The 24,271-nt window shown below is 43.9% G+C and overlaps 3 protein-coding genes across 4 annotated transcripts; 2 read left to right on the top strand and 1 right to left on the bottom strand.

The window, feature by feature from the left end:
- Positions 1–900: 900 nt before the first annotated feature.
- aars1 (alanyl-tRNA synthetase 1) lies at positions 901–13,426 on the bottom strand. The gene is made up of 20 exons (XM_062389878.1): positions 13,337–13,426; positions 11,387–11,544; positions 11,080–11,268; positions 10,773–10,918; positions 9,694–9,885; positions 9,074–9,218; positions 8,382–8,527; positions 8,163–8,271; positions 7,522–7,672; positions 6,600–6,724; positions 5,736–5,880; positions 5,474–5,652; positions 4,758–4,871; positions 4,454–4,660; positions 4,186–4,370; positions 3,441–3,549; positions 2,859–2,972; positions 2,566–2,772; positions 2,033–2,146; positions 901–1,840 (listed from the first exon to the last, which is right to left on the bottom strand). Exons 2-20 carry the CDS (start codon positions 11,528–11,530, stop codon positions 1,661–1,663), a joined length of 2,901 nt encoding a protein of 966 aa, XP_062245862.1. The 5' UTR covers positions 11,531–11,544; positions 13,337–13,426; the 3' UTR covers positions 901–1,660.
- Positions 13,427–13,886: 460 nt separating this feature from the next.
- On the top strand, positions 13,887–15,839 carry exosc6 (exosome component 6). Its single transcript, XM_062390863.1, has 2 exons — positions 13,887–14,236; positions 15,091–15,839. Exons 1-2 carry the CDS (start codon positions 13,959–13,961, stop codon positions 15,635–15,637), a joined length of 825 nt encoding a protein of 274 aa, XP_062246847.1. The 5' UTR covers positions 13,887–13,958; the 3' UTR covers positions 15,638–15,839.
- A 1,117-nt stretch (positions 15,840–16,956) lies between these two features.
- Positions 16,957–23,568, top strand: psme3ip1 (proteasome activator subunit 3 interacting protein 1). Of its 2 annotated transcripts, XM_062390012.1 has the most exons (8): positions 16,957–17,058; positions 18,573–18,705; positions 18,793–18,891; positions 19,420–19,542; positions 21,298–21,436; positions 21,833–21,915; positions 22,517–22,714; positions 23,201–23,568. In XM_062390012.1, exons 2-8 carry the CDS (start codon positions 18,579–18,581, stop codon positions 23,203–23,205), a joined length of 774 nt encoding a protein of 257 aa, XP_062245996.1. In that variant the 5' UTR covers positions 16,957–17,058; positions 18,573–18,578; the 3' UTR covers positions 23,206–23,568. The 2 variants fall into 2 exon arrangements, with proteins under 2 accessions (XP_062245996.1, XP_062245995.1); XM_062390011.1 differs by lacking the exon at positions 23,201–23,568 and having other exon boundaries at positions 22,517–23,194.
- The last annotated feature ends 703 nt before the right edge of the window (positions 23,569–24,271 follow it).

The raw sequence follows: 24,271 nt of genomic DNA, 5'->3' as shown, positions 1-24,271 counted from the left end.
GTCTGAAACTTATAGACAAAATCTATGCAACATAATAAAAATGTTTACAAACAAACAGTCGGGTGAAATGTTGTCTCCTGGCTGAAAGTAAAAATAAATAAAAATGATAAAAGTATTATTTTAAGTATTTCCTTTATATGAAACATACTTTATACTCCATTTATCTGATTTTCAGATTGCTTCATACACAAATGCAATTTTATAACATGTACTATGTTCTAAATTAAACTACACAACAGTGTATAACTTCATTAAAAGCGGCAGGAAGTTATCACTTATATTCCAACATATTGAAATATGATAAGTATAACATATTAAAATAGACGGGCGTTGCGTAATGAGTATCTCATTTAGACTTTTGTATTTCTACTCCAACATCTGAACTGGAGTTTTTCTCCTGTTTTATTAAACCCATCGGTTCATCTACTTTAATCCACTGCTGTAAATTAGCTTTTTCACTTGAGAGAAAATCGAAAGAAGGATGAAGCTAAAGAATATAGGAAAATAATCACTGATTTAACACGTTCCAACTGCAAAACAAGCATTTAAAGCTGATTCATATTTTCTAAATAAACTTGGATTTTTGTGAAGACCATTTGGAGTAAAGTCTAGGTCTAAGATAAGGTGAGTTATGTATCATAATGAAACTTTGATTCCACAATACTTAACTAAACAATGCAACAAGGTGACTTACAAAACACATGGGAATAAAACAATAGAGAACATAAGAAAAATATGAAAGAAAATATAAAAAAAAAACAGTTAAAAACAGGGAATTTAAAGACTTTATTGGTTCCTTATTTTAGTTGTGATAGTTAAGGTAAATGCAGGGGTTATGAGAGAGAGAGTGTGTGTGTGTGTGTGTGTGTGTACAGATTTCCAAAGACAAATAGAGACACGTTGAATTTAATCATTGCATTTATTCCATTCCCATTAATTAATGTGACATTTATTCTACCTGAAACAGACACAACATTCTGCACTGAATCAATATTAAATGAGGTTTAACATCGTTGAGACAAGTTTGTGATCATTTTATACAGTGTATGAATTTAGTCAATTAAACTTGTTAGTACACATGCCAGATAATCGGCTTTTTAATCGAAAAGCACATCTATCATACAGCTACTGTACGACTTCAACCAATCACAGGAGAGAACTCACACAGGTGGACGGAGCCACTGCTCAGAGATCAGAGGCCGACAAAGGACAGACTGAGTTTGTTTCTAAATGAAGAGGACGAGATGAAGTTTCAGTGAATCAGGAGCTGATTGAGAGTCCGAGGCATTTCTGTTTCTTCAGCTGAGCTGTGCTGAACCTGCAGGAGGAGAAATCAAGTTCTTTTCCTCGAGGATTCAATGATGACACGGACGTGCTAAACGCATTTCATAGATCATCTGTTACCTATGAGGATCTTTTATATTCAAGCAGTTTCAAGAGAGGAATTTTACTCAGCAATGATTCTCCCTATAATATGAGTGGCTCATTAATTGCGAGCTGAGAGTCAGTGGTCATCTGTCAAATGTCCAGAGAGAGTTTCATTTGTTTTCTAAATCGTTTACAAGCGAGGAGCGGGGGGGATGGAGGGGGGAGGATGTGTGATGAATTCTAACTCAGTTAAGACTCTTCAACCGTCACCTTGTTTCCACGACATCTCTCCTCAGTTTTCTCCCAGTTTGAGTCGTGCAAACTCGTTGGCCATCTGTAGCGCCTCCTGCAGGCAGTGCATGTTCCTGCCCGTGGCCTGTGCCGACATGTCCTTGCCGCCTCCTTTGCCATCCAGCAGGGGGCACACCTCCTGAACCCACTCACTGGCCTTCAGACCACGCTTGGCCACATCCTGAGGGAGAGGAGGTGATGAAGGTTAATCAGAGAGGAGCCTGTTCACTGCATTAAATCATTGACTGTAGGTGAAGACCGACGACATGACGACTCCCCATTAATATCTTTAAACTGGGAGGAAGTAGGAAGGAGACGCGTCGTCCATCTTTATTTACAATCTGTGGCCTGGATGAACGAGTGGACGAGTTACCTGAGGAACTTGACACAAACAGGTGATCTTTCCAGCTTCAGGGTCGATGGTGAAGAGCATGGCAGCGGTCTGAGGGGAGTTCGACTTCAGCAGCTTCAGTGACTCATTCAGAGCCTGAGGGAGGGGGGGGAGAGAGGGAGGAAGAGGAGGTGAGAGAATAAACGTAAAGGAAAGAAGGAGGAGGGGGGGGAAGGAGGAGAAACACAGAGGGTAGAAAGAATAACAAGCCTCCTAATCAGCACTATTGATGTCTCAAGGTCAGAACTAATGGGCCACAGCGCTCGTTTGGTCCTGTGGCAACAACACAAGGAGATAAGCTACGAGGCCGCCGGAGGAAATGTGCGATGCTGCAGACACCAAGTGAATTTTAATAGTGTTTGCACTTTTCATTTGTTTGTCTTCAGGATGCTGATGAAGTCTTAGAACCTGAATTATGGATTTACTCTGTGTAGGGTCTTCTCCTAGGAGGACCTGTTTGTTTTCAGTCTGGTTTTCAACCCAGTCGATAGATTAGACTCTGCCCCGACTCTCACCTTCGCTGAGGCTCCAGTCTCCATCTCCATTACAAGCAGCGGCTGGTTGGGGCTGCTCTCGATCACCTCCCTCGTCTTCTCCAGGACCCTCTTCTGGATGTCAGCCTTGAAGTTGCGATCCAGGTCGTCCATGGTCTTCTTCAGGCCCTTCAGGGTTTCCCTCATCTCGTCCTTCTGCCACTGGGAGATCACTGCTGTGCCTATCGACTGCAGAGAAGATCGGACGTGATGCCACAGTCAAGTTTTTCTTCTTCCGAAGTTTGTCCGCGCACAGAAGAAATAATGTCTCTTACCTCGGTCATGTCTGCGATCTCTTTCTGAATGTCTTTGTTCGGGGACGTCTGCTGCTTCACCTTGTCTCCCAGTGTGGACAGAGACTGCAGCAGGGCATCGGCTTTTCTCTGGGCCTGAGGGATGGACAGAGACGCAGAAGTGTGAGAGAGGGATGAGGGGAAGAGAGCAAAAACCTCAGGAAGAGGTGAAGACAAAAAAGAAAAAGAAGAGTGGTGGGAGTGAGGCAGAGGAGGAAAAGGCAAAAAGATAAAGCGGAAGATCAAACAGCGATTGTCTAAAAATAGTAAAGATTAATTTGTCCTCAGGCCTGAAGAGAAAAATATTTCTGTCTGTTTCAGAGTTAACGTAAAAAAAATAAGCTTAATTAAAGTTTCATTACCGGAGTGTGTTTCGACCCCAGGGACAAAATAACATGTTGTACCTCAGTCTGGAGACATTTCCAATTTAATTAAGCAGGTTAACACAACTCGACACATGCATTGTGGGAAAATTATGTCTTTTTTTTTTTAGGCTTAACTCTTGTCTACCAGTGTGGGTGGATGTGTGTATACGGGCATGAAGCTGGATGTGTGTTTCTCCACCTTCTGTGCCTCTGCTCCTGTCACAGCAACAATGCGGCGGATGCCCTTAGCGATGGCCTCCTCTGAGACGATGACAAATGGCGCAGCGTGACCCGAGTTCTGCAGATGGCTGTAGATAGCAGACACCAACAACACATTACCAACAGCGTTTCACAAGAGTGGGCGGCAGATGAAAGGCAGCGCGGCGGCGAGGAGGAGGAGGAACAGGAGCAGCAGAGGAAACATCACAAAGCTACAGCAGCAGGAACAGGGATCGTTTGAAGCTGCTGCACATTTAAAAACACAAAAACTTGTAGAAGCACGACAATAGGTTTATAAAACTTGAGATGCTGCTGGTTCTGAGAGTTGCAATCAAACAACTTTGTGTGTTTCTCAGAGATTCTCAGTGTTAAAATGTCATGAACTTCACTGAAAACGTTAATCACTAATGCCTGAAACTACAGAAACAGAGATTGTTCAACAAAAGAACAAAACTGCATCAGAACCATAGCAAACTAGACATTTTAAAGTAAAAGCAACTTATGTATTCAAAAATATGATTTAACTGGTGTCCTAGATGTTTTTGCGAAAACCAGGAGAACTTGAAATCAAGTTGTAAACACCATGTTCACATGATATTTGCCTTCAGCTCTTTCCATTTCACTGAAACACTGAATCTAAGTGAACAGAAATGCTGACTGAACTGGTTTTCATCCTGTGTCACCAGCAGAAACACACAAGACAAGAAATAAAGCATCACACTCACGTTCCACCACAGAACTCGATGGAGGTGAGGGAGCCAGCAGCACTGGTGGGCTCGTCCAGTAGGTCCTGAACTGGGATGCCGATGGACACGACTCGGACGGGGTCGGGGTACGTCTCGTCGAACACGGCACGCAGACCCTGAATGGCCTTGGCTTCAGCGAGGGGGGTGTCCATGGTGTACACCGGCTGGATGGTTGATTTGGCAAAAGGTTAGGATTGATTTCTATTCGCTGGTGAGTGATTATTTTGTGTATTTTCCCCAAACAGACCTTAGCATCTCTTATCATGGCACAAGCGATCTCCTCTGTGCGGCGGACCTCCCCTGTGCTGAGGGCCCCTTTAGCAGTGAAGTCAAAGCGCAGGCGGTCAGCAGCCACCAGGGAACCCTTCTGGTCGGCCTCTCCCAGGACTCCTCTCAGGGCAAAGTTTAGGATGTGTGTGGCGGTGTGGTTGCTCATGATGGGCTTGCGTCGAGCCTGGAGAGAGAACGTAGGTGGATGTTCGTCAGAGAAACAACTCAGAGCCGCATTCAGGCAACAAGACAGATCCTGATCATGAGCAGTAATGCCTCACCTCATCTACTTGTAAGACGACGCTGTCCCCGACCTTCAGCGTTCCATAGACGGTCCCCACATGGAGGACGTAACCTCCTCGAACCTGTGTGTTCTTCACAGTGAACTCCATCCTCTGGGAACAGAAGAGAAACCCTGTCAGTGTGGTCAGAAAGCTGGGCTGATGCTCTGTGCCTTTTGTTCTAGTACTTAAAAACAAAAGGCAGGGTTTTTGAATTGCTGGAAGAACGTGTGTGGGAGAACAAATGGTTTATCAACTCAGATAAGGTTCATCAAATCTCCACATCCTCAGCAGAAATTGGAGGAAGAACCAATCAAGACAGAAAAGAGACATTTACTTCATCAGTTCCTTTTTGACAGACAGCGTTCTGGAAACTGTGATATGAATGTGTCTTCATGTCATACGAGCTCACGGGACAAAGACAAGAACAAATTATCATCTTTTCACTCTTCTTCGGTCAAAAATTAGGTATTTTATTTTTCAGCCTCTGTGTTTGCCTGCAGGCATGATTCTCCAGCAGCTTCCAGACGCTGCAGTCTCATTTAACCAACAGCTAAACTCTACCCGAGTGTCTGCTTTGAAGATAAGATATTATAATTATCTTCTTTCCCCAGTTAAGACTCAACAAAAAGGGATATTGTTCCAGCTTTGGCAGGAACTTGTATTTTGGTACTAGGAGGGTGACCTCACATCTCCACCAGCGACTCTCCACTTACGTCCTCTGCACTGTCATCCTCCCGGAGCATGAAGCCCTGATCAAATGTCTGTCCGCCCTGCTCAGCATAGAAGGACGTCTGGTCCAGCAGCACGCCGCACTGCTGACCTGTGGTCACCTCATCGCAGAAGGCCCGGTCACGGCGCAGAGCCAGCACTGTAGCAGTGGCCTGATGAAACACTGACAAACAGAAGGAAGGTCAGAACGTTATCGTCCTGAAAGCATCGACCTAGAGTCCACCAGTGAAAGTGAATCTCACTCACCATAGCTGCCGCTGTCGTCAGAGGTGTATTTGTATTTGAGAGAGTCGTCAGTAGCAGGAACGTTCTTGTTTCTCAGCTCATCGATGGCGTAGATGTCCAACATGATGTGGTCCTGGTCTCCTGCTCCTTTACCCTGGGACTTCAACTACACACACACACACACACACACTTGTGTTGTTACTCACTCATAACAAAAACGCCACAACATCATCCGTTCAGTAGAATCAAACTTGCAAACTAGAGTGGAAACCTCTTATAGTGATTAAATTGATTAACAGTTAAACCCACGTCTCTCTGGGAATATTACAAATAAACTTATAAGCTTCATAAGTTGGGAGTGTATTTAAAAAACTGGTAACTCAGTCTAAATGACAGGAGGAGGAAACTATGCAGTTCCCTTGTGAGTGATGTTGCTGACCATGTTCATCCCTTTGTGGACGACTTGTGGAATCCATACCACAAAGCACTGAGGCTGATTCTAAAGCAGAGGGAGGCTCTACCAAGGATTAATCAGGTGTTCTTAATAAAGTGCTTGGTGAGCACATACAGGCGGAAGTTAATTGTGAAGTGTTGTACGAGGCTGCAGTGCTACAGAAGAGAAATTCATCTTCCTGCTGAATCCAACAACAAGGGATTGGAATGGGGCTGGAAAGTAAATGAGGATTTATCCAAACAGCAGGTGCACGGCTGCTGCTTCTAACTTACAGTGCAATACTGGAGAACGCTGACACAAGGCAAAACCGTGTTCCCACAGGAGCACACACATAACACGGCTCGGTGGAGTTTCCCCTCACAGAGCAGTCAGGGCCAAATTCAAATAATCAGCGGATATCAGAAGGAGTCCTTCAGCCCCGTCTTCCTCACCTGTGCTGCCTTCTTCACCTCCTCAAACTGAGCCAGGTCCACGGCCATGCCTTTCTCCTCTGCGATGAGGGAGGTCAGGTCCGGGGGGAAGCCGTACGTGTCGTACAGCAGCCATGCTGTGTCGCCTGGACGCACACACAGAGAGAAGACACTGCTTGATATTCAGGACAGGTGTCGGTGTGAATCAACAGTGCTTGAAGACTCGTGTCCTCCAGTCAAACAGTGCACACACGATGTTGATACAAAGCGGAGCAGTCATCGGTTCTGTCGAGCTCTTTGCAAGGACACCGTCTGTTGGGCTTGTATTTGAAGCGTCTCATTTTGGCTGAGTGCACAAATGATGCGGTCTAACCCTCAGGACAGAGATTTTTTTTTTTAGAAGTAGATGAAATTCAATACGGTGTCGACGAACAGCCCTGGAGGTCGTTTCCGAGGAAAGCTGGACCTGCATTCGTTTTTATGTCATTTGAATTCATGGTGTGAAATATCAGTCATTCGGGTTTTTAGCCTTTCCGACTTAAAAATAGTATTTTTTAAGCCTGAATACGAACGATTTGAGACTTCATACGTGACCATCAGATGAATAAAGAAAGAGATTGATCCATAATGTCAACAAAAACAATAAAATTTGATTAAGAGACAAAAACAAACGGACAACACAGATACCGATATTAAGGAGTAAAGGACTTTCAATACCGCAAACATATATATAACACGAATTGTCAATGGTTTTGAATCGATCAGACAGACGAGCACAGAGCGAGAGGGGGGAAGTGATGTAGAAGGTGAGAAATACAGATAATTAATTGGTGTTGAATCAGTGGAGAAATGAAAACAACAATGATCTGATCTCTTGCCACTAAAGTCAGGTGGGACATGTTAATGTGAACTAATATGAGTGATAACATTTATCTTATTTCACCTGGGATGGTTTTGCTTTCTCCCAGACTGATGATCTTCCTATCGAGGATACGGCGCCCCCTGCTGAGTGTTTTGAGGAACTGCTCCTCCTCCTCATTGATAACGTCCTTCACCATCTCCGGGTCTTTCTTCAACTCCGGGAAAGCATTGCCCTGAAGCAAAGAGGAGAGCAAATCCAAATCAATGATGATGTTGTGTTAAATAATAGAAACTGCTACTATCCCCAAAGAACGCTCACATCGTTATACAACAGTTATTAAGAAGATGAAGTGGTGAAACTCTGGAACTATTATCATCATCCATAAATCAGTCAAACAGATCATTCATCATCTATTATTTTTAGTTCGGAGATCCAATAATTTTGGTTCCCCTGATTGTGAAGCACCACTGGTAAATGATTTGTTTGCTCCCCCCATTGTCTTCAGAGAGCATAGAGAAGGTAGCGTCCTGTACAGAGCAGCCGACCGCACAGTTTAATAAGAACAACATCTGATTCCATAGAGACGTAGCAACAACAGGTTTAAAACACAACGTTAAATCCGGTTGGTAAGTGAGATTTATATATAAACCTAAGATGAGGTCTGTTTACACTCATGGATCATAGATACACCGACATCAAATCAAGAGGAAAAACATCCTCACCAGGGACGCGACCACCACATCCACCAAGGAGGCGAAGAAGCCTTTCTTAGCTCCGAGCTTCTCGTGGGAGTAACGGACTGCACGACGCAGGATCCTCCTCAACACGTAGCTACACATGGAGGAAACAGTCAATTATAATACAGTGTTTAAAGACCCTCTCACAGATGCTGTATAGATTTGTGTTCTTCCTCTTTCTGCTCTGAACTGTCCGTGTCTCACCCTCTTCCTGTGTTGTCAGGTCGACCACCGTCGGACAAGGCGATGGTGATGGTGCGGGCGTGGTCAGCCAGCACACGGTAGGCCATGTCGATACCGTCAGAATCATCAGCTCCTACTTTGCCAGTATAAGGTCGAGCACCAGTTCCCTGGAGAAACAAAAAGGCACAAATTGAGTTGGAACTGTGTTTTTTCCCTTGTGTGCAGCTACAGCCTGAAGTGGAAATTGTTGTGTTTTCATACCAGACATCTTGATAATTGTTCTGTTAATGTTTATGCTTGATCCCTGTTTTGTAAACATAGTAACCTAAACTTATTTAAAGTTTTAACCCTAGTATTATTGCATGTCTGCATCTTGTCTTTTCATATTCTTTTAATTGCCTGACACCAAATCGCCTTCTGGATCCATAAAGTTGTGTTTTAAACCTTTAAACTAAATATTTTAGATAATGTTTTTGCATATATTCTGGCTAATATCTTTATTAGATAATTTTGTTTCTCTTATTTTCTCTGGTGTGGAGCATTAAAGCAAAAAAACTAAATTCAAATGCAAACTATGTTTGTCAGATTGTAGACATAATATTATTAAGCTTCAATTTGTAGCTGCTAAGTTCCTCTGCTGAGGAAAGAGCTGAGTGAAGGGTTTAACTGAGCATTCACATATTTATACTTTGTTTCAGTTACAGGATTCACACCTGCTGAATGGCTTCAAAGTAAGGGACGAAGAGGTCAGTGTCGTAGTTGGACATTTTGTTCTGCAGGACAGACACCAGTCGCTCCAGACCCATCCCTGTGTCAATGCTCTTCTTAGGCAGCGGCTTCAGCTCCGTCTCCGACTCTCTGAACAGCGAAGACATGAGTCACAGACACAGATTGTTAACAACACATAAACAAACCTCTCCATAGACACAACAATTAAAATGAACAGTAAAAAATGTTTGGAGGGTGTTAACATTTTAATTAGTGGCTGCTCTGCCTATTGTACAAAACAGATGGTGATAAAAAGGTGTGTCCAAATTCCAGCTTCTCCTGATCTTATAACTGTTGGTTAGGTTTATATTTAGGTTTGCTGCTGTGAAACTGACTGAACTGGTTTCAAGCCTGGAGAACAAGCAGACCAGGTGCTAATTATGAGCTGATCCCAATCAGCTGTATAAGGACAACAAATACTAGACACTTTTCACTGCATCTGAAGAATTACATCACAAATTTTGACTTGTTTCAGCTGTCGACTCTGAAACGTCAGTTTCAGATTAAAATCTGGTTTGGATTATTTATTCCCATCAGTGTCTCTCTCTCTCTGTGTGTCTGTTACCTGTTGAACTGGATGAACACCAGGTTCCAGATCTCCAGGACGTTGGGATCATCCATGTTCACCAGGTGGGAGGCGTCTCGGCCTCCGATGCGGTCGAAGTGCATCTCGCTGCAGGGGCCGCAGGGACCAGTGTCTCCCATCTCCCAGAAGTTGTCCTTCATGCTACCGGGCAGGATGCGAGCCTCGTCCATCCTGAGAGACACAAAAACACAGAGAGAGAAAACTTCATTAAATCAGTTCTATTCAACATCTACAAATAGAATCCCTGGAGCCATAAGCATGAGGTTTCTTCTTGTTATTGTTAAATCATCATTGAATCACCAAGAAAAAATGTTTCATCTGATAAGATGAAGTATGAGATGAGGTGTGAGATGAGGTGTGAGATGAGGTATGAGATGAGGTGTGAGATGAGGTGTGAGATGAAATATGAGATGAGGTGTGAGATGAGGTGTGAGATGAAATATGAGATGAGGTGTGAGATGAGGTGTGAGATGAGGTGTGAGATGAGGTGGGAGATGAGGGGGGAGATGAGGTATGAGGTGTGAGATGAGGTGAGAGATGAGGTGTGAGATGAGGTGGGAGATGAGGGGGGAGATGAGGTGGGAGATGAGGGGGGAGATGAGGTATGAGGTGTGAGATGAGGTGTGAGATGAAATATGAGATGAGGTGTGAGATGAGGTGTCAGGTGAGGTGTGAGATGAGGTGTGAGATGAGGTGTGAGATGAAATATGAGATGAGGTGTGAGATGAGGTGTGAGATGAGGTGTGAGATGAGGTGTGAGATGAGGTGGGAGATGAGGGGGGAGATGAGGTATGAGGTGTGAGATGAGGTGAGAGATGAGGTGTGATGTCTGAGATGAGGTGTGAGATGAAATATGAGATGAGGTTTGAGATGAAATATGAGATGAGGTGTGAGATGAGGTATGAGATGAAGACAAGTGGAGATAAAAAGATCATCTTCTCAGCTGTTGTATGAAGCCAGGTGTCTCAGTAGGACTTGGGTAAGAGAAGTAATATTATTCTGCAATATATATATAGCAGCTACTGTGCAGCGCTCGTTCATCCTCAAGCTGGTCTCACCCCAAATCGATCCAGATCTGTTTGCACTCCAGGTCGGGCTCCAGGCCGGCTCCTTCGTCGCCCCCAAAGTAGGTGACGTAGAGACGGTCTATTGAAATACCAAACGTCTTGGTCAGCAGCTCCAAGGCCATTTGACAGGCGAGGTGCTGCAGAGGCACGTGAGGAGATAACGTTAGAGGATCGGACCATGTGACCAAATCCAAAAGTTTATTACAATCAATATCCATCTCAACAAGTATTAGTCTGATACGATTGTGTAACAGGTGAAACAGAAGTGACAAAGCTGGAAAGGATGACAACACGATACCTTGAAGTAGTCGCCAAAGGACCAGGACCCCAGCATCTCGAAGAAGGTGTGGTGGTAGACGTCTTTACCCACATCGTCCAGGTCATTGTGTTTGCCTCCTGCACGGATACACTTCTGGGTGTTGGCGGCACGACGCAGCCTGGCCATAGGGTGGGAGGGATCGATGGTGTTGAGGAAGATGGGCTTGAACTGAGAGAAGAGAGAGGTTGAAAATGCTCATTTGAGATTTGTAAAGACATGGTATAAACAGTTAGCATGTAGGAAATCGGCAGAGACATTTGAGAAAGACATGGAGACTCATGGATACCTGGTTCATGCCAGCGTTGGCGAACAGCAGCGTGGGGTCGTCCATGGGGATGACGGCTGACGAGTGGACGTACTGGTGCTCATAGCCCCGGAAGAAGTCAATGAACTTCTCACGGATCTCGGCTGCACTCAAAGAGGAATCCATTCTGAATCAGCTTTCTGATTAAAAGAACAAAAAAGTAAAATCAGTACGAAAGAAAGACAAATTCTTTAGTGCTTGAAATGTTGAAAATCTATATTGTGCGTCTTATTTTGTCTGAAACCCCTCGAAAAACAATTTTGACTTCCTCTGCTGACCACTGCCCTTTCATCAATTGTACGTGTTCTAACAAGCCGTCTCAGCAGAGATATTCTACTCTTAACAAACTGGCCTCTGGCTCCTCTCATAAACCAGCAGCTCAGGAAACCTGTGAGGCCTGTGAAGCGTTTCTTGCAGCGATGTACTATAATCAAACTGACAATCCGTTTTGGTTCTGACTGACAACACAGAGTTGTAATATTACTGCAGTATTGCATCAGGGAATCATTCAGCTTGCGGTTGATCTCCAAGCTTTTGAATCTTAAATGGAGAAAAACGACCTGGGGGCTTGAATGCTGCAAGGCTGATCAAACAAGTTGTTCGGTGAGATGGAGTTTTAGTGCCGATCCTCTAAGAGCTGCCTTTAGAGACAGGCCTGAATGAACAGCAGGAAAAGTGCAACTTTCAGTCAAGGGCAATCAAAAGCCACTCAGATAATCAATCAATACCTGAGCTTATTAATCAGGTCAAATGAAGTGTTGCTGTTCCCATTCTGAAGAACTAAGAATTTTATATTATTGTAAACATTTAGCTCTTAAAATTCCATCTTTAGTAACATTCTGTCAAGACATTAAAATGTATTTTATTTGTGTCACAAGTATAACACCAAACACACCTGAATGATTTAAATCCCTTCGTATGTGTTGTCTTGGAACAAACCACTATAACCACAGCGTCACCAAGAACAGAATGTTTCCCTATTATTATCAATGGCAGCAGAAATTAATTCCCATCAGCGCACTGGTTTAAGAACTGGCTGGTGAATGAAACCACCCAGCTGATCTACTGGCTCTCTGGGGCCGGCAAACGGACGGTAAACAGGTGCCGTCCCCATCCTGACTACCCAACCACCCTGATGGCAACCAGAGGAAGTGGAGACATTGGGGTGATGGGATGGAAACTTCTGCAGCTGCAATGAACAGACTGTGTCGTAAAGATGAAACTCAACTCAATTCAGTGTGATTATGATGAGTATTGTATATTATATGTCTCAGAGAGAAGCTGCATTTCAATCCTGTCTTTGTCCTGAACTCAGAAGTGACAATAAGTAGATTGATATCTGTCTTTTCAAATCTGTAAAGTGTCTCTGTCCATTGTTTAAGGGCTACACACACAAATAAAAATACTATTGGAAGTCAACACAAAACAGGATCCAATATATGAAAACAGGAGATTAGCTGAGTTATACAAGTTTAAACGTTGCAAATAAAAATGAAGACAACAACAATCACTGCTCTGACAAATGTTGAAACTAATCATTAGTATACAAGTCCAAATTAATAATCAACTGAGCATTGATTTGTTTTGCACCAAACTGTCATTTCTGTCCTGCAGAGTCAGCAGCTCAGGTATAAACAAAAACAACAACAACTAAAAAATGTCTCCTCTCGTGTGAGAAGACATCATTAATCTGAGTCTGCTTCTGAGAACCAGCTCTTTGAATCGTTAAACCACCAGCTGACTGAGAACTGCTGTGGACTGATGCAGCTAGCTTGACAAGCTGACGTTAGCCAGCTCAAAGTTAGCTAACCCGGGGGCAGCTGCACCCCGGAGGAGACGTGTCCGCTCGGCTTGTGACAGAAACACACTTTATTAACCCGTAACGAGGAGGGGATGGATCCCAGCGGCGGGTCCGAGGCGGGAGATACTCACAGAAGTAGCTTTTTGTGTCAGGATGAGTCGCTGTTAGCCCCGGTTAGCTCCACGCTGCACGACCAGGAGGAGACAGCACACTGACCGAGGACACGCCCAAGCTCGCCACCTATTGGTCTAGCATGCCAATATGTCGAGAAAGGTCTATTCCTATTGGACGAGCGGGCTGTCAATCAGAGCCAAACCCGCCACTGCTGCAGGAGTTACTTCCCCTGATCGGCTGATGCAATGGAAAAGACTTGAGTGTCACTACATGGTGTATTTATTAAAAAATATGATATAACAGTTTATATCTGTTAAATATGAATGAGTTGAATTTTGTTTTTTGTCGGTAAATATTTATAGTTTAAATGTATACGTGTATATGTTGAGTCATCATAAAACTTATCACATCGTTTCCTTTTAATATATTGTGAATTATTTATTAAGTATGAATAATAATTATCACAAACACGCAGGTTTAATTTATTTCCATCGCTGATGCTATTTCATTCAGAGCCACCTCCACGATCTGGCGGAAATAATTATCTGCGTGTCACGTTTCTGATCGGACGGGTTTTCATGCCGGACCCGCGCACACGCTGTTGTTTCTGTGAAGTGTGTCCGTCTCTCTCTCCACGTCATGCCGACCGACACCAAACGTGTTCGCGGCCCGGAGGCGTCTCAGAGCCCGTCTCTGTTTGTGAGCAAGCCCGCGGCCGCTCCTCCGTCCCTCGGCACCCGAGCGGACGGCCGACGATGGGGTCAGGTGGACGTCCGGCCCGTGTTCGTCCGGTGCGGGCTGGTGAGCCAGGCCAAGGGCTCCGCGTACCTGGAGGCTGGAAGCACCAAGCTGCTGTGCTGCGTGTACGGCCCCAAAGAGACCGAGAGGAAGGACGAGACCGACATGAAGTGTGGAAGGTCTGGAGCCACTCATCCATTTGTTCAACAGACAGTTAAACACTTTGAAAAGGCGTTAAATCCAGTGAGCCGCTTGTCCAAGTTCGGAAAAATATATTGAAACATGTAGCTAAAACCTAAAGACTGAAACAATTATCCATATAACTAAATGATTAAAAGTTATAGTTATGTTTCTATTGTTTTAATATTTAACTGCTTTTATAAACATGCCCAGTCATGATAAAAAGCCATTAGTGTAGTAGGTGCTGAAGTAATAGAAGTAAAAGTATCGTAAGCTGCTGTACTTTAAAATATATCTATATATAACCGTATATTCAAATGTCTAAAAGCAACTAGACCTCTACTATGTACATATTGTGGATTTATCAACTTGCATTATCCCAATTATTCCCAGCAATGCTCAACCTCAGATAAATCAACTTTCCATTTCCGATTCAAAAAGACCCATTTCATTTGTTCACTTGTATTTGACGTGATATCACCTTTATGCACACGTCTGAGTTATAGTTGTCTTTATTGACATATTGTTATATTGTTCTTTTATCCATTTTAAACCACATTTTAATAATGCAATCACTAGACTGTGGTTGCTTTTAGCTTTGTATTCTAAACAAATACAGGATTTTATTCATAGAACATCTGCATTAGAGGAATAAGCTGAACAAACATCCCTGCACCCCCCCCCCCCCCGCTTTCAGATCCCGAGACCTCTGTGCAAAGCTCCCATGATTTAATGTTACCTCACAATGTCATTGTTTTGATTGAGAGACCACTAGTCATCCATTCACATCACTACAATGTGTTTTACCAGCGATTTGTAATCAATCAACCTCTGTGTTTCTCTGTTTGTCCAGATTAACCACCGACATGCGTTTCGCCCCGTTTTCCTGCCCAGAGAGGGGCTCCTGGATTCAGGGGAGCCAGGACAAAGACTTGTCCCAGATGTTGCATGAGAGTCTGCAGCCGGCGGTGTGCCTCCAGAAATACCCCCGCTCTCAGATCGAGGTCAACGTGATGGTTCTGGAGAACAGCGGCTCAGTTCTGGCCCATGCGATCACCTGCGCTTCCCTCGCTCTCGCAGACGCAGGGATTGAGATGTACGACCTGGTGCTCGGCTGTTCCATCCGGCAGGACGGCGACTCTTATGTGGTCGACCCGTCTTACACGGAGCAGAACAGCTGCAGCTCAGTCGACAGCGACAATCAGGGAAATCTGACTGTTGCTTTCCTCCCGAGTCTGAACCAGATTTCTGGGCTGCAGTCGGATGGAGAAATGACTGAAGAGACTCTGACAGCAGGGGTTCGGACCTGCATCGAGGGATGTTACAAACTGTACCCGGTCATCCAACAAGCTCTGGCCAAGGCTGTACGCAGGGCTGCCCCCCCACCATCAGAGAGCTGAGAGACTCATTACTCATTAACTGCTTGGTTCATAGTTTTTGATATTTCCTGCTGGAGCACACCTTTTGAAAATTAAATTGACATTGATCCTGTGGGATATTTTCTGAATGTTTTGTCATGATGTAAATTACTAAGTGAAAAAACAACAAGAAAATAAAAACATGCTTTTGCAAATTAAATATTTCATAAACATTCGTAATACATGGAGTTGTTACTCTGCTGTTGTCTTTGCTGAAGGTTAAACTTGAATATGTGTTTAAACTTATTAGAAACTAGAATCTGAAACAGTGGTGCTGTGTCCTGAAGCTGTACTACAGACTCTCTGATTTAGCCATTTTAACACTTTCTTTAGCCAAAACAGGTTAAGTAGAGGTTCAAGAGACTGGATTACTTTCTTCTTAACAGATTTGGAGTCATAAAAGAAGCTCCAAGCTCTTTAACGCAAACATCCCACAATGAAATAAAGTAAAATAAGGCATCTTGGTTCTATAGGGGTCAGATTGAGTCTGGTTCAGGGGCAACTCAGGGTTCAGTATCTTCAGGACACTTCGGCGTGCAGGTGGGGGACTGGGATCAAACTGCTGACCTTCTGGTTTGAGGACAACCGCTCTATCCCCTCCGCCAGAGCTGGCAAACTATGGTCACATAACAGTACAGAACTGAAGGTTGTGTTCAAAAATACGATGGACCACAAAAATATCCAGATATGTCTGTTACTTCTGCCTCAATATCATAACATTTTTACAAAAGTAAAGAAATAAAAGACATCTGATGCTTTTTCTATGTAATGAATAAAAATAAACAACCTAATGCTTTGTTACGGAGCTCTGCTTCAATACTGGTATACCATTAACTGTTTCTGGACATGATGTGCTCTGTATATATTCTGTCATATCTCAAGATTCAACCAGTTTATTGTAATTTCACCAGAATGTTTCCCAGAGGTAAGTGTAACTATAATAAATATAGCGGTTATAAACACACTATCTCTGCGCCTACATGGATATTTAATTAAGTTAATGTCCACTGCAGGTTTGGGTTTAACTTTAAATTTAAGAAAGTGTAAATAAAACAGGCAGCAGAGTAGAGCAGAGATTCATCAGTGAATAATATAGGTTCTATAATATTTTAACATCTGAGTAAATTTCAAAAAAGTACATTTCAGAATAGAAATTATTTAAAAACCTAAATAAATGATCTGCATCCTTGAACTGCATGTAGTTCCTTCCTGTATGTTTTATTTACACACGAGCCAGCAGCACGTGTCTTTTTTCTTTAACGGATCAAATTCCCTCGATGCAGCAGAAACCAAAATAAAACCGAGTCGGAACTAAAAGTGTCACATCGCCAAAAAGCGCGTCGGGCCGTTTTCGCGGTGACTCACAACGCCATTGATCTGGAGCCGTAACATCACACAGGCTGGTGAGTGTCAAACATGAGAAACACACACACACGCGAAATCAATCAGTCCCGAGATGGAACCAAAGTCTGCGCGTCTGGGAAAAACATCCAGATCGCAACCCGAGCCGCGGCGGTAACCGATAGCTCTGATGCTAGTGCAGCTAGCCTTAGCGTACGGTCGCAGCCCCATCAGGCTCCTTCGTGTTCTCCCATTAGCTCAACAGCCCAAACCCAGAACAACCATACACACACCCACTAGGGCTGCTCTACAACACAGTAACACACGTGTTGTGTCACTGTGGTGTCGTTAGCCGTGTGTCTTCCACATGCTAACCGGCTGTGGCTAACGCAGGTGCAGCTGCTAGCCCCCTGAGATCAACGCCCACGAGTGAATGAACAGCTGCAAAGTTCACGATCGACTCGATCGTCACGTCGTGTGTCGTTTCTTTGTGTTGTTCCTTCATTAAATTCATGTAATCTTTCAGTCACTTGCGATGGCGACATGTGACCGGTAGAGGGAGCCACACCCTCACAGCCGGAGTCCTACAACAGTGTTATAACATCCATAAATATGAGACGATATTTGAGATGAGATACACCTGCTTAAATCACTTCTTAAACCCATTTTTATACACTTGCTTTTATGTTATCGTTATCGTTTTCTTTTCACCTTTACTTTTTATTGTCATATTACGGCTTTTATTTGTTACAAGCTTCCACGTGACTCAGTTGCTCTTTATTTATTCATTTCATTTGAACTCTTGACCTAAACGTGGTTTTCCGGCCACGTGTTTCCTTTGTAAACTCTGTTTTTAAAAGTGCTATACATTACATTGTTTTATTATAATTATACTATTATAAGATAAGACATTTGCAATATCACAGTAGCAAGAGTCAAAAATATGCATCAGTAATTAATAATAAGGAGCCTGCTATTACTGATTGATTAATTAATTGCAGAAGCCGTGCTTGACTCATGTGCCTTGTTTATTCACAGATTACTGCAGCGAGCAAAATGTGATGAGCAAGCAAAATGAATTCAAGAAGCGATAAGATGAAATTGAAGGCGGCTGCATCAGTTATGGATTTGTTTTGCAGTAAAATGAGAAAAAAATCATTAAACTACATTTGATATTTATTAGATTGTTGTGGGATCCACAATCAAACATAGTAGACGTTCATAAATTTGATGGAAAAAGGGAAAATGTCTGAGATTTTAAGTGTTTTTAATTCTGAAATTATATCGTCTTTTACTTGTTTTCTCCTGCTCTAATTGTTTTATAATTAATTTGAATTCACGTCGGTCCCAGTTAGTATTGAACAGTGAACACAGATGAGTAGTGGCTTCATGCAGGAGTCAATAGCTGTGTGTTTACAGGGTTTGGCTCCTGGGACATAAGCTGAGTTTTAATGGATCAGATTGATCAGCTGAACGACATCGAGTCGATTGAATCCACACATTTTCATCTTTGCTTCTCAGAGGAATAACCATTGACAAATCTAAGCTTTGAATGTTTGTGTGTTTGTGTTTGCAGGTTGAAATGGAAGGGGGAGGGGTACCAGCTGTCGACCTGAGCAGGAAGTTTGTGTCAGAAACTGAGCTTGATGAGAAAAGAAAGCAAAGACAGGAAGAGTGGGACAAAGTGAGGAAACCCGACGATCCAGAAGGTGAGAACACACAGCCATTTACACACACATTCAAAACTGACCAAAGCTCCAAATCAACATCCTGATATGTGTCCGTGTCTTCTTCAGAGGCTCCTGAGGAGGCGTACGACTCTCGAACCCTCTTCGAGCGGCTGCAGGAGCAGAAAGACAAGAAGCAGGAGGAATATGAGGAGCAGTTCAAATTCAGTGGGTCTTTGTTGATCTGTTTCTCTGCTGCTGTCAGGACTTTTATCTCCTAGTTTTCATCCAGGTTTCACACAGCAGATCACCTCCCACAGTGATTTGAACCAACTGTACCTGATCCCTCAATTCACTGTGGGAGGTGATCTGCTCCTCGGCCCCAGTTCTCAGTGACTCCAAGTCCAGACGCATTATTTGTTTCATTTTGCTATATTATCCCCACAGTCGTGAACAATTGTATGTAGGGATTCTTTTCCTGTATTTCACTTCCAGTTGGCCGATCTGCAGCTGTGTAAATCCACATCCCATCATTCCTTTATGTAACTGGGATAAAAACAAGCCCTCGCTCAGTCAAAGCATTAAAATATCTCTCACTGTAAAAATCACACGTCTGACAAATGTTCAGCTGCTGTTCAAGATTTTCCTTTTCACGTGAAGGTTACTCGAGTATTGATTTTGAAACCTACTATTATGGTTTGATGTCTGAAAAAAAAAATGCATGTGTTGAGAGCATGTTTGTTTCCATGGTGACAGGGAACATGGTGAGAGGATTGGATGACGACGAGAGCAGCTTCCTGGACGAGGTCTCCCGGCAACAGAGCCTGGTGGAGAAGCAACGCAGGGACGAGGAGAAGAAGGAGCTGCTGGAATACAGAATATCCTTCAAGTGGTGGTCTCAATATATTCAGCTTTCATTCTCCATTTTTGAGATAGATCAGATGTAGAAATGAGCGCAGAGATGTAGGGGAAGTCACAGCAGTGGAATAATCATTTGTCTTGATTATTTAGTCCATGAAATCCCACTTGTCTGGAGACCAGTGAGAGAATTCAGCTCGGACATCTCATCATGTTGGAATGAAGCTGCAGCTTTAGAGCTTTAACATTTTGAGGCAGTGTCCACACGTCAACCTCTTTAGAAATCCTCTGTGTGACCAGTGTGGATGGGCTTTAAATCAAACAGATACAAAAATCTTGATCCGGCGAGAAGTGGCTTTGTAGATCCTGCAAGAGGCCGGAATTGACGTCTAACTCTGTTTGTTGACACTGCTCTGGAATCCTGTTGATTTACCAAGTTGAGATCTTCGTCAGTTTGTTCCACGTTTATCGCTCCTCTCTTATCATCCTGAGATATTCTTATTCTTCCAGTTTGGCTTCAGTCGTGCGTTAGAATCGTCATCAACACACCCACTTGCTCGCTGTGCATTTTACGGGACATTTGCCTGCTGTTTTCTCACATTGACTCACTTGGACATTTTCCAGATATCACCGGGGGGGGGGGGGGGGGGGCGGGATTTAATTTCTGGAGCAACCTACAGCCCCTCTAGAGCATATCAGTCAAATGTCCTGATTCCAGTGCTGGTCTGACAGTCGCACCACTTTCCAGCTGGTTTCAGGTCATTCTCTTCACTTCAGGCTCTCTTCTCCCCCCCCCCCCCCCCCCCCCCCCCCCCCCCCCCCCCCCAGTTGCAGCTTATGCATGTTGCTTATATGTGAGTCTCTTCATGCGTGATAAGCAGCTTTCCAAGTGTTGGCAGAGTCAGGCTCGTTTTCCAGCACAGACAAGCCCCTGCTGGGACTGCATCATGCATAGATTACACACACACACACACAGACACACACACACACACACACACACACACACACACACACACACACACACACACACACGTCCTATGCTCACATACACCTCCTATCTTGTGTGAACAGGAAACAGTGAAGGCATTTCTTTGTGTTACAGCTCGTCTGAGCTTTTACAACGTATGTCTTTATGATTTATGAATCTTCTTTTGTAGGAAAATCAGATTGTAACTTATTTTGGTTGATTTTATTTATGCAGATTGACCTTATGTTCAATATCATACTTCTAACAGACAAAAAGAAATTCTGACAGTTTGTCTGTGGATGAAGGGAATGGGTTGTCGTGGAAACTGAATCAAGGGCTGGTAACTACGGTGATGATTTAAAGCAGTCACTTGCGGCTGTGAACACAAAGTTCTTTCAGGTGGGGGCCGGAGGTGAAGCCTGAACACATCTGTAGCTCACATGCACCGAATTCCCCCGGCTTTGTCTTCCACCTGTGTGATTCTTCTTCTTCTTCTTCTTTGTCTCTCGACCCTGTTTCACGTCTCCTGAGCTCTGTCCATCTCCTGGTCTTGTTTTAGCCTCTTTATCTGTGTCGCTCTCTCATCCCTCCTTCTCTCACTCGGTTTCTGTGCCTCGCGGCTTTTCTTAGCCTCTCAGAACTGTGTCACTTTTTCTCCCGGAGCACCGATGAGCAGAGTTAATGGCTCCTCCTGAAGGGAGGCCAAACTGTTACTTGCTGAATTGACTGCGGCTGAATGGGTCGTATGTTTGCAGATGCTCTGTTCCCTCTCCATTATGGTTGATTCATCTTAACTCTGCACCGTCACAGCGCTCTAGTGAAGAAGGCGTCTACTGAAACCCGCAAAGAACCTGAAAAGAAGGTAGTACCTAAACATTCAGGACCAGAGCAGAGGACCAGTCACCTGTCTCAAGCCCATTTATTGGCTGGAGCTGTAAAGAGGCGCAGGTACACACTCACACACACTCACACACACACACACACACACACACACACACACACACCCACACACACAGATTCTTGTTTTTTGTGATGAAACTTATATTTTGCTATACTTTAAGTAGGCTGTATAATCCAGAAACATCTGGAGAGGCCCGGCTGTGTGGTTGCAGTATAGCACATTGACTCTGCCTCCTCCATGTTAATCAAAGTACATGGTACATTTTGTGTGCAGCAGGAGGAAAAGCAGAAGCATCATCCTTCTTTATTTAATTCAACATCAAATGCTGGGACTCTCTAAACCCTGTATTAACTTCAAACAACACGAGGAGCTCTATCGGGCTCAAACAATGACATTTCAGTTTTAAATCTTCCTCCAAATCTCTCTGTTTTTCTCTCTCCCAGTTCCTCCCAGTCGTCAGACACCAGTAAGAGACAGAAGGTGGAAATCACAGCGGCAACGACAGGAAACGGAGACAGACACACAGGTGGGCAGCAGCCTGAGGACCAACAGGACGAGGGTCTGCTTCAGGCTGACACAAACAGAAAGGCTACACAAACAGAAAAGCTACACAAACTCACTGCTCAGCTGATAGATGGAGCGAGTGCTCTCTGTCACAGACACTGGAAACTGACCCTGGAACCCCAGTTACTTCACACACTTTACAGTCACAGTGCAACATTAGCATTTACTCAACAACCCCCTAATGAAAAAACATTTATATCGGCTAGAGCCACAATCTTTATTTCGCTCTGCACCAAGCTGCTCACGCTCGTAGACGTCAGGGCCCTCAATCTGCCTGATTCCTTTCAGCCAGATCCTTGAATCTTTCCCTTCTAATGTAATTGGTTCTTTCTTGGCTCAAGAAGTTTTCGTTGAAATCCATCCCGTTGTTTTTACGTAATCCTGTTGATAAACAAACCATCCCCCAAACGGACAGAGGCAAAAAAACATAACCTCCTTGGCTGAGGTAATATTCACACATAGTTACACCATCTTCTTCACTCACCTCCATCCTTGACCTTTTTTGTTACAGACGAGCCTGTGTGCATTTGTGCGTGACGCTGACAGTGTGTTGTGTTGTTCAGAACAGGAGGCAGGAGGAGCAGGGGGAGCTGAAGACCAACAAACCGTCCCCGACCTGACGTCCACGACGCCCTCGGCTCCCCAGGGCTCGGGCCAGGGCGTCCTACACCTGCCGTCCGCCGCCGTGTGCGTCGGCGTTTTACCGGGAATGTGGGTTTACTCTGGCAGCAGCGACTCTGACAGCAGCTCGGACAGCGAAGGTAGCGTGGACCCAATCATGTTGCCGTACCCCCGGCTCAACAGGGCTTACAGATAGACACACACACACACACACACAAACACACACACACACAGCCTCTGATGCTTGTTTACCTGCCTGTAGGATGTTTATAAGTCAGAAAAGGTAACCTCACATAAGAAATGTACACACACACACACAGAGTAAAGGTCATGCACACATGCATTGTTACAGAGGAATACACAAAACAGAGGCAACACAACTTCATATCATGTAAAAGTCAAACACACACTTACATGTTCAGTATTCCTGTTGTTTTCACAGCTGTGAGTTCAACTGTCTCTGTGTCTCCGGACAAAGTTCAGCCCAGTAAACAAAATTCAGTGACATTCAAAACCTTTTTATAATTTGAATTAACTATACTAATATCTATTTGTGTTTCTTTCCTATTGTGGCTCTCAAACGTGACACCGCCGCCCTTCCTTTCCCTTAATCACGTCTCACGCAGTTTAAGCCGAGCAACCAATCCCGCACTCTGACGACATCCTGCCCCACCCCCCCACCCCACACCCCCCCTCCCGTCCCAAGCCACAGCGACTGCAAGTTGTGCTATTGGCTGAGGGAACAGTGATTGACAGCTGTGGAGCGAGGAAGAGACTGTGACACAGGACCCAGAGGAGAGAAGGAAGGACGCGCTTCTTTCTCTCTTCGGGTTCAATGCAAAGTTTGAGAAAATGTTTGTGTGTGTTCGTGTGATGTGACGTGTGTTCCCGTCAGTCTTTTTTTGGAAAGATGCTGGAATGTTTTCTGTCGTCTCGGCTTTGTGTTGTTGGTCAAAGTCTGTGCAGAGAGAAATTAATAAAGAGCTTTCCCTTGTTCTGTGTGTTCACTGTGTCCATGAACGTGTGAGTCAGAGACAACTGCAGAGACACTTAACAGAACTCAAACCTCCACAGCCTCCTTGAAGATACCAGTTCCCTAAATGTTTCTTGTTTTTTTTACTTTATAAACATCCAAGAACTCCCTGGGAAATCGGTGCATCCATCTTGCAATGTTATGGAAAGTGTTTGAATTAAATCCTGGATCCACTTTCCTGTGTGTTTACACCTGATTCAATTATGGTGTTAAGTTTTATCAGGCTTGATATTTGCCTATGTCAGAAAAGTAGAAAGCTAAAATGTTGCCACCAGAGGCTGATGGGAATTTCACTGGTTGGATGTATTTAGTTATTAACTGCCCAAAAAATGATAAAGGGTAAAGTGATTTGTTTAAATTCATCCTGTTGGAAATATGAATTATTGTATCATAAGTATGGGGCAATTTCTCAGGCGGAATTTACATGGCTGGCGAATTTCAAATGTGGCTTTAAAAATGTTAATGGCTTCCATGAGTTGAAGTTTTTATTTTGTCCCGATCAAATCAGCAGTGAGTCGTGAAGCTGAGGTCAGAATGTGAAGCTGCTGAAACTTTGCAGGAATGAGTCTAAATAAAATGGAAATCTGAAATAATTTGGTTATTTTTACTCGTCCAGGTTGATGCTTTTTTGATTTGATTCCTGAAATAAATAAATTCTGGTGTT

This window comes from Platichthys flesus, chromosome 6, assembly GCF_949316205.1.
Source record: "Platichthys flesus chromosome 6, fPlaFle2.1, whole genome shotgun sequence".
NCBI classification, from domain to species: Eukaryota; Metazoa; Chordata; class Actinopteri; order Pleuronectiformes; family Pleuronectidae; genus Platichthys; species Platichthys flesus.
This window is presented reverse-complemented; position numbering and strand designations above follow the sequence as displayed.

What these genes read in the sequence shown, in the direction of transcription:
- aars1 (XM_062389878.1), bottom strand. Translation starts at nt 11,530, where the DNA reads ATGGATTCCTCTTTGAGTGCAGCCGAGATCCGTGAGAAGTTCATTGAC. An exon ending in CCAACGCTGGCATGAACCAG is followed by an intron (nt 11,269 to 11,386) that starts GTATCCATGAGT and finishes CTCTTCTCTCAG; the next exon opens with TTCAAGCCCATCTTCCTCAA. An exon ending in ACTTTGAAGCCATTCAGCAG is followed by an intron (nt 8,528 to 9,073) that starts GTGTGAATCCTG and finishes TTGTTTCTCCAG; the next exon opens with GGAACTGGTGCTCGACCTTA.
- exosc6 (XM_062390863.1), top strand. Translation starts at nt 13,959, where the DNA reads ATGCCGACCGACACCAAACGTGTTCGCGGCCCGGAGGCGTCTCAGAGC. An exon ending in ACCGACATGAAGTGTGGAAG is followed by an intron (nt 14,237 to 15,090) that starts GTCTGGAGCCAC and finishes CTGTTTGTCCAG; the next exon opens with ATTAACCACCGACATGCGTT.
- psme3ip1 (XM_062390011.1), top strand. Translation starts at nt 18,579, where the DNA reads ATGGAAGGGGGAGGGGTACCAGCTGTCGACCTGAGCAGGAAGTTTGTG. An exon ending in GGAGCTGCTGGAATACAGAA is followed by an intron (nt 19,543 to 21,297) that starts TATCCTTCAAGT and finishes TGCACCGTCACA; the next exon opens with GCGCTCTAGTGAAGAAGGCG. An exon ending in GGAGCTGTAAAGAGGCGCAG is followed by an intron (nt 21,437 to 21,832) that starts GTACACACTCAC and finishes TCTCTCTCCCAG; the next exon opens with TTCCTCCCAGTCGTCAGACA.